This window comes from Pseudopodoces humilis, chromosome 6, assembly GCF_049639895.1.
Source record: "Pseudopodoces humilis isolate 2021_Gansu_Grassland_sample_001 chromosome 6, ASM4963989v1, whole genome shotgun sequence".
In the NCBI taxonomy this organism is placed as follows: Eukaryota; Metazoa; Chordata; class Aves; order Passeriformes; family Paridae; genus Pseudopodoces; species Pseudopodoces humilis.
In genome coordinates, this window is record NC_142205.1 from 52,988,049 (window position 1) to 52,997,602 (window position 9,554).

At 38.9% G+C, this 9,554-nt stretch overlaps 1 protein-coding gene across 2 annotated transcripts in view; it reads left to right on the forward strand.

The window, feature by feature from the left end:
* The window catches only part of SNCA (synuclein alpha), a 62,910-nt gene extending 55,077 nt beyond the window's left edge, over window positions 1-7,833 (forward strand). For both annotated transcript variants that reach the window (XM_005517461.2, XM_014259542.2), the window contains exons 5-6: window positions 6,147-6,236; window positions 7,201-7,833. In XM_005517461.2, the coding sequence (XP_005517518.1) occupies window positions 6,147-6,236; window positions 7,201-7,233 (123 nt within the window). In that variant the 3' untranslated portion in view covers window positions 7,234-7,833. The remainder of the gene's footprint in view (window positions 1-6,146; window positions 6,237-7,200) is intronic.
* The last annotated feature ends 1,721 nt before the right edge of the window (window positions 7,834-9,554 follow it).

Below are 9,554 nucleotides of genomic sequence, written 5' to 3' on the forward strand. Positions count from 1 at the left end.
TATATATTTTTTTGGAGTATATAGATATTTTGGAGGAGAAGGAATGCAAATTATTTTATTTTCAAAGGGGAATTTTAAGCCCATAAGCACAGCAAATAGTTATTCAGCTTGTAGCAGGAGGCAGATTTGCACAGGAACAATAACAGCTGCACTGGGGGTATAAAAAAGGAATCCCAGAATTTTACTTTAAACTCCACCATACAATGACTGACAGCTCCTGGCAAAAGCTCTCACGACGTGGGTAATACTGAAATGAAATGGGCTTAGTCAAGCTGTAGGGAAATGGAGCTACCAGTTGTAAGGGCTTGAGGCAGCCGTGCCAGTTGTAGGTTTGGGATGCGGTAGCAGGCACAAGACCAATAGCTTTAGGGATAAACAATTTTATCCCTAAATAAATACTGACAGATTACTAGTGCAATTATCCAGACTGTAACAGCAGCAAATTCAATAATTCACTAATACTGGGCTGCAATTAACATCTAGGCTCACAAAGATGTACATGCCCATGGCTGGCAGGCAGGTATTACTCTATCAGTATGTGATAATTTTTCAAAGTAATCATGCTTTTAGATGTGTATTTTCTTATTTTGAGCTCCCACAGTTACCAACTGGTGTGTATGTACAACAGATTGGACTGTGTTAATTTGCTTTGCATGGAACATTTTGTTGGGGTCTCAAAGGACTTTCCAGAAGATTACCTTGTAAACCAGCTTTTTTCCCTATTCTAGTTCACTGCTATTTCCATAATGCCTCTTGTCTTGGTTCATAGCTTTTTTTGATTCACAGTTTTAATTTTATTAATTTACACAGATTTAATTCAATCAGATTTAATTGGTTCACAGTTTTACATTATAAAACACTCAATAACAGACTGGCAAGTGATGTAGAGTGACCAGTGCTCATCGAATTTTAATACTCTGTTTTGTTGAAACAAACTATGACTTCTCAGGTTACATTAATCTTTTAGGTGTTTGAGGCAAGCCTCACCTTATTTATTGTAGGTAGTAGGGCTTTCAACTACAGACAAGGTCCTCCCACAGTATCTGTATGGGAAATTCCATACATAAAATCAGCGACCGTGAAACATGAATGTGAGTTTCGAGGCGGGGGGGGGGAGTTTATCAATGGGTGGGGGTGGAGATAAAGGAGATTGAACCAGGCTTTTCAGTGGTGCCCAGTGAAATGGCAAGGAGCAGTGGGCACTAAATGAAATGCAAGAAGCTCCACTTAAATGCAGAAAAAAACGTTTTTCACTGCGTATTTAGTGGAACATTGGATGAGGTTATCCAGCAAGGTTGTGGAGTCTCTGTGGGAATGGTTAAAACCCGATCAGGAGTGGCCCTGAGCAAGGTGGGTGAGTTCTGGAGGTCTCTTCTGACCTCTGTGGTTTGTGGCTTCCAAGGTGATTGCCTCTTGCCAGTATCAGTGTTTTAAGAGCAGACAGTTTGGTAGCCTGGTTTATTTATCTCCGGATGTGGAATCACTCCAGAAGGAATTAGTCTCCAGTAATCATGAGAATTATGCATGACTCTAAGAGTCCATCAGTGTTCATAAAGGAGAGAAAAAACATGATTAACCAGGGAGATGGCAAAGTATAGTGTTTAGATCAGCCACTAAATTGCAATTACAATGCTTCCTTTTGAAGTTGCTCTTGTCTATGCCATGGGATAAATTACCTTCTTCCTGATGGGAGTAACTTGGCATTACAACACCAACACATCACCAGAAGGACAGAATGCACTCTCCTTGAAGTGACCCTTTTACTACAAGGTGCTGGCATAGGAGCAGTATCAGGAATGGACCACTTGGTCTGTTTTCCATGGATAGGGGATCTTGAACAGTCTCTTCCACCAAGAGTGTTACGAGGTGGGAAAGAGAGTGAAGGGAAAGAATAGGGTGCAGTTTTCACCAAAAACACTGAGGTAAGAAAAAGCTGTTTGGTGACATTTACAAGGTAAAAGGAGGAGTCTTGAAGTTTTGTCAAATATTCTGTATTTTAACAGGGCCAGGTCTTCAGGAGGAGTTTTTAATTAGCTTGATTGCTGTTTTATTGCAAAACTGTGTCATTTCACACTGTTGTGCACAGACCTTAGCAGGATTCATTACCATAGTAAAAGAGGAGGAATCAATGTTTTGGAGCCATTGCAGCAGCTCTGCTTCATGCTCTTGTGAACAGTTATATTCATACCTGTTCTTTGAGTTACATCTGGTGCCCAGGGTCATGCCAAAGTGTCACTTCACAATGGTGGGACACCATCTCACCTTTGTTTATAAAAGGACCCAAGTTGCTTGGTAAAATGAGAGCTCATGAAAGAGAGGGTATACACTGTGTAAAGTTGACACAGGTTCCTGAGAAAAGGGTGGGGGGCTTGCCAGGTGGCCTGGAGGCACATGGGCTTTGTGCAGCTCTGATGGGCACGTGCAAGCAGAAGTGCTGATAGCACAAAGTGACACTCCTGTTAATGCCTGAGAATGGCAGTGTGGGCTACTCTGCTTGGGATAGTGCAAAAGCTTTTTTCCTGTAACATGGGGTCTGAGGGCACGAGATTCTCTGAGTCAAAATACAAGACCTACCCAGAGTGACCATGCTTCAAACTGATACATAGGTGGGTATTCATTTTTCTTCAAGGGAAACCTTAGGGGACAAGCAGAAGTCCTCACCTCACCATTCTTCTAACACAGGGTTTATTGGGTGAGTTGTTGAGTTGTAATTTTCGCTTTTAAAAGTGTTTTCCCAGCAAGAATTCATGCTCACCAGTTAAAAACTGCCTTCATCTCTGAGAAGCTTTAGTTGAGCTTTTCAGATGATCTAATATAAAAAAATATTTCCCTCTGGAAATGCCCTTCAGTGTGGTTGAGAGAGGTTGCAGCTTCTAGAGAAAAATGTATCTTTCAAACTAAGACAAGGATTGGTCTTTTGGGTGGATTTCCTTTTGCATAACTCAATTAGGATATGGAATTACTGATCATGCCAATATAAAATTGCATTTCTTTGTTTTAAAGGAAGTAAATTATGATTTAAAGTGTACCTTAGATGGCTCTGCGTTGCTGGGTGGTTTTGTTTTGTGATACCCTTACTTTGGGGGACTGTACATCAGAAGCAGAGCATGCCACCATTTAAAATGAGGTTGTCACGTTTGCTATACATTTTTATGTAACAGACAACCTTGAGTAATGTCATCCTCATCTGAGCTGCAGTGACATCAACTTGAGAGGTGGAGTTTGTGTTGCTGTTTGCAGTTGGGCAAAGGCAATAAACCTTTCCCAGGCAAGGAGTTCCCTTGGAGGTTTGTTATGGTTTTTGATTTACTTCCTTTGAAAAAATAGTGGTGCTGTGGTTGATGTTGTGTTTTTCTAGTGCTGCTGATTGTTTTATTTGAAGCTGTAGAGAAATCTCTGTCCTGAACTTACTAAAGGGACTTGGAAAGATGATAAATTCACTCTTTTAGGCCTTGTGTCTCAGTAATCCTGATGGACAGTCCAGATCCATTGCAGAAGTTCCTAACAAAAAAACAGCATAGAAACTTTGAAGCTCTTATTTGAATTTCAGCTGGGAAGTGTTTTTCCTTGTTGTTAATAATGTCCTGGCAGTTTTATTTGCTTTTTTTTTTTTTCCCTGCTACAGATAACATTAAGCTGCATGCATGCTTTCTTGTGCACCCTCAAGCCTGATTTTGGGTACTGTTTACTTCATGAACTGATTGTTAGCTGAAGCTGTTCCTTAATGACTGGGGGAAGCAGGAATTAAATTATATTTTGGATTAAGCAGGAGAGCATGTGCTGGGAGCTTTAGGTCCTTAGAACTGGTCTGTAAGATCAAGGGCACAGGAACAGCTGTAAAATTTGCATTGCAAATTTTTTGTTGCACACTCTATTTGGCTATTTCAGTCAAAACTAATAGGGACTGATGCTACTTTTCATAAAAGCAAACAGGCATAAATGCTATTAAAAGTTTGTTTAGAAGCTAAGGTAAGTAAATACTGAAATCAAGTAATGTGAGGAGATCAAGAGTTTTAATAAGATGAGGCAGAAGTGTAATTGAGCCTAGTTTTTCCTCATAATTTCAAGACTGAAAAATTACCTTTCATGTTGAACACCCCAAATTTTTGGCAGTTCAGGAAGACACCAGTGCCTATTCAATATCTAAATAAAGGTACTTGCAATGTTATTCATCAGCCTCCTTTGGCTTTTTGGAATTTGTCCACGTTGTCTCTGCCATAGAGCAGCTCAGGGTGTTGACTCAGAGCAGGGTGTGCCTGGAGGGAACTTGGCAGAGCAGACTCCACACAGACTCTGCTGCTTACCTCCAAAGGAAAAAGCACATCTGGCCCCACAGAGAAGTAATAGGACCAGATATCTCTTCACACTGGACCTTTTAAAGTCTGAAATAAGAGCTGAAGAGAAGAATCTATATTATGGATATAAATTCTGCACATCATAAACTTCAATGATGAGGATAAAAAATAAGCATACCTATACATGTATCAGGAAGGTGACCAATCCAAGGAAGACCAGGGTTGGTATCTGGCAGATGAAGTAACAGTTTGAGCTTGGGGTGGTGCAGAAAGTGAGGAACAGAGTGTTTTGACTAAAGTCACCTGGTTAAACCAGAGAGGGAGCCAATATGTGGCAAATGGAGAAGCACAATAAATACTGTGTGAAGGTAAAGAGGGCTTAGTGCCACCTCTTTTGCATTTTATAATCTATTTTGTGTTAAGCTGTCAGAGGTGGATTTCAGGTTTAACTTCTCTTTTCCTCATTTTGTCTGTATCCTAAATTTATTTTAGCACCACTATCTTATAATTTGTAGATTTTGAAGAATTACCTCATTAGTCTGGTTTATGATTTACTTAATTTTGTATTTCTGTCTACTCTACCAGGTGGGGGTTTTAAAATTAGTTTCTTCCTGAGTGTCTGTAATTGGTCTTTAGTGTGTTTCTGTCTAGATTGACACCTGTTATAAATCAGCATGGTCACAATAGAGCCATTGAGACACTCTGCCTGTTCTCATATCAATTTTCTTACAGTTCAGGATGAACTCCAGCAGCCTCTGCTCTGGCAGCACTCATGTTTCTTCTCTGTGAACTTCTGGAGTAACAACTGCAAAGAGGATTGACCCAATTAAAATGTTGTGGGTTTTTTCCATTGTGTTTGTTTCATATGGTGCAGAGTATCCGTAGTTCTAGGAGAATAATAATCTTCCTTTAGTAATCTTATTCAACATGTTATTCCTCACAACATTACCATCTTGTTAAGTCCAAGAATCTCTTACTAAAATTGCTGTGTAAAATAGAAGTGTTCCTATAATAAAGAAAAAAATGCAAGAAGCTGGGTAAAAGGTATCATACCATGTTTCATATACTAGTAGTGCATAGAGTAACATGCTGGCTGACGTAAGAAAGCAAGTAAAGGTATGACCCATTAAAGGAAAAAAACATTTTCCAATACAGATAAGTTCTAAAACAGAGGAAAAAAATCAGCATATTTCCCCCTTTCTGCAACGTATTGCAAAACTGTAAGACTAACACTTTAAAATAAACAATGGTTTACAAGAGGATGGATGTGTCCATACCATTAAAAAATAAATAATTGAATTGCTGTTTCATTTGTGTGTCTTGGTATTGGCCTGTTTTTACAGGCATTTTTGCATACCCGTCACTGTGTTCCCCAAAGCAGTTAAACATGAATTAATAGGTGATAACTTAAAGTGATACTTGAACTGTTTGTGTGGGACTTTGTTTCCCAGATTGATTTCTTAAGACACAAAAAACCCTTGTTTTGGTTTGCTTCATGACTCGACTGAAGCGTTTCTGTGGGCTTGAAATATTTTCCAAAGATATTCAGCAAGTTGGTGGTGGTACTGTTCTTTTATTCAGATTGACTTCTTGGCCTGTCCATGGCAAGGGAAAAATGGGGTCTCAGCTTTTCAAAAAGATGATAGTTGTCATTCCCATGGAGATACCCCTGTGAAACATGGGGAAGATCTCTCTGCAACTAATGTCCCCTCACTCCCCACAACCCTTGGCAGCATCCCACAACCAAAGGACAGGCCAAGAAGTCAACCACTGATGGGGAGAAAACTCACACTGGTGGAAATGATGAGGCAAGCAGTCACTGTCACTTTTCTTTCCCTGTTTTAAATGTAGAATGAAGAAGGTTTCCTGCAGGAGGGAATGGTGAACAATACAGGTGTTCCTGTGGATCCTGAGAACGAGGCTTATGAAATGCCTCCAGAGGTAAATCTGTTGTGGTGTTTTCTGTGAGTGCATGTAAGAGAAGGACACAGGAGGAGGCTGCATACTCGAGTTACATGACCCTGGTCCAGGCTGATGCTGGGAGCTGCAAGGGCACAGAAGAAACAGTCTCTCTGGCCAAGATCTGCCAGAGGTATATTGCTTGGAATCAGAAAATTAATTGCTTTTTTGATAGTAAAGAAGTTAAATGGGAAAATATTTTGAGTGTTTCAAAACACTTGTTCTAAGTTTTGAGGAATCCTGTTTTGTATGTTTAATTGGGAATCCAGGACAAGCTGAATCTTCATAGATTGTTTTAATAGCTTGGCCACTCACCAATGCATCGTGCTATGTGAAGCATGGTCTTAAGTTAATGCAATTATGGGAGTAAATTATTTTGTTGGTTTTTATGAAAGGGCTATTTAAAATATTACTACAGTATCTGGCACGATACACTGGTAGTTGCACTAGCAGTTTTATGGTAGAGCAGATAATAAGACTGGAAATGAGAGGTATAAAATAATTTAGGCCATGATCCAATAAAAGACTTAAAGGCTCGAGTACAACATCTTGAATATCACTGAAATTATGGATGCTTCTCATGTGACCATAGTTGAGCACTCTTTTACATTATTTACTGACTCATATGAGGATGTGCAGCACCTGGTGTGCTGTTCAGCCCAGAGGTAGTCCTCCTTCCTCTCCAACTGAATTGTCATGGGCTTAGGAGTTCCTGTCAGCATCAGCTGAATCACATGTTATTCACTGTAAAAGTCTAATTCTTCTCCAAGTATCATGACAGTACAGAATCTGGAAAATGTAAAAAAGTCCAAATATGTTTCATATCTTGGTCACATGAGAATCCATAATATTTGGGCATTGATTCCACCAGGAATAGAATAAATAGAGAAAACAGGATGTCTTTATCTAAAATACCATTTGTGTTGATTTCTCTCCCCCTAAATAGGAAGAGTATCAAGACTATGAACCTGAAGCATGAGAGTCCTTTCTTCCCTTTCTATCACCTGAAATCAACTAACTACTAAAGACGTCCCATCCTGTACAAGTGCTGAGTTCCAATGTGCCCAGTCGTTAAATTTTTTTACAGTTTTTACGGTGTATTTTGAAGTCTTCCATCAGCAATGATTGGAGTTTCTGTGACTGCATCCACCTTGTTTCAGCATTTCCCTCCTGCTGAAATGAAAGCCGGTTGGCAGGGTCATTGTTGTGCTGTGGATATTGTGGCTTCAAGTTTAAAAGTTAAAAAAGAAAATATTAAGTAAAAACACCTAAGTGTCTACTGCTTATTTCTAATTCTGTACATGTTTTGTTGATAGGCTGTCAGTAATTTGATATTGTTTATGATACAGTTTTTATTTGTTTCCTATGACTATTCTTTCTGTGCAGAGATGACTTATTGTGAGAGCTTTATATATATGTGTATGTATTATACATATAAAAAAAGTAATTGAGCATGAACTATGCACCTATAAATATTAGCTGTTGAAATTTTATTGTTTTGTGACGTGTTTTATTAACTTGTGTCTGTAAATAATGGTGTTCAACTGAAGCAAATAAAACATAACCCATTAAAAATGAATTTCTAAATTAGTGATGATTTCTAACAGCACCTTTCCCTTCCAAAAGCCCCTGTTGAAGCATTTAAGCTGTGTTGCTTCTTTTGAAAGAACTGGAGGAGCAAAATCAGAAAATGTATGCCCAGTCTGTACAAAAAACATGGTGAAGAATGAGAAAATCAGGGCTGCTACTGCAGCTGGGTGCAGCTTTGCTGACAGATTTGTTTGTAGGGCTAATAAACTTGCTGTTGTAAGGACAACCTGAAAGTGAATGAAGCCATTAATAATGGGCTGCAGCAGATTATCAGGAAATCATGAGGCCCTTTGAAGAATTACTGTTGCAAGGTTGTTAAAAGGCTGGGATATACAGTGATGGCTTAGTTGCAATGAATTTGTCTTGTATGAAGTCCTGTTTTGCAGAAGTACAGTCTACTGGCTGTTTTTAGACATGTGCTGCCTGGATATTTTTCCATAAATATTTAAATGTGAGTTGGTTTTACTTCTATCATGTTTTATTATTTGTTATCTTGGATCAAGTGTTACCTCTAACCTGAAGTGGTTTTGTGTTTAAGGTTTTGAACTTGACTTGCAGCTGCTCTTTTCAGTGTTCTAAAATAGGTAGATATCATTGTCTGGTTTTGAAAGTGGGAAAACTTAGGCACAACCACATAATGTGTGTTACTGGTATGATCAAAAAGAGACACAGAGCCATGGAGGATGAGCTCTCCAACTTGTTGGAGCTGAGCTCCTTTCTGGCTTTCTGTAACCTTCCTGGTACCATCATACCCAATATGAAACAGATCTTTCCAACTGTGTGCCCATCCCATCAGGTAGACAGTGGGAGCTGATGATGTAGTACTGTGAACCAAAATCACATGAACATGCTGGTTTCATGACGCTTAGAAAATCAGTGCTTCAATTTCCCATGTCATCACCCAGTTCCTACCCAGTATTTCTCAGGAATTTCATTTATTTCAGAAGAATTGCTATTGAGCTCTTTTTTCTTTTTCTTCAAAGCAATGAAAAATCCCCTTGATCATTTCAAACAATTTTCAGGTATTTTCATCAACAGTTTAATTGCTTTATGAAATCTAAAGTCCTGTGGGTTTTTTTTCAGAAATCTTTCATGGTAATCTGTAGCAACCCACCAACAGTTTGCAGTCTCCTTCACAGGTGATATGTCAAAGGAGTTTCTTGACCTGGACATCTTTACTGTGAAAAATGAATGCCTCAGTGACAAATCTATTGATTGCATTCCTGGAAAAATTACATTGTATTATATCATCATTGTATTACAAAATTACAATGTAACATACTGCTTTCATATATATCTTTGTGTTGTTTAAGGATCTTTCTATTCTAGGAGAAGGATTTGGAAAGAAAAGCCCAGTGCTATAGTGTGATTTTTTTTCCCCCACTATGGCAGCAGGGAATCATCCACCAAAAGCAGCAACTGAGATGAGTCTTGTGCCTGGTACTTCAGAAAATAGCACTGGAAACAGCAGTCTAAATAGAATATGTATTTCTGTTGCTCATCTTTACTTCCACAGCCCACAGGTCCTGATTTCTCTATTGTTTCTTTATCAGAAAATCAATTTAAACTGGCTGTTCACTTGTTGCAAATAAGTCGTGCACATCTTAAATAAGGTGTGGGGAGCGTTATATCACAAGGAACAGTAATAAGTTTCTTCCTGAGACTGGTCCGTTGTCTGAACATGTAACAATTAATTTTTTTTATTGGTAA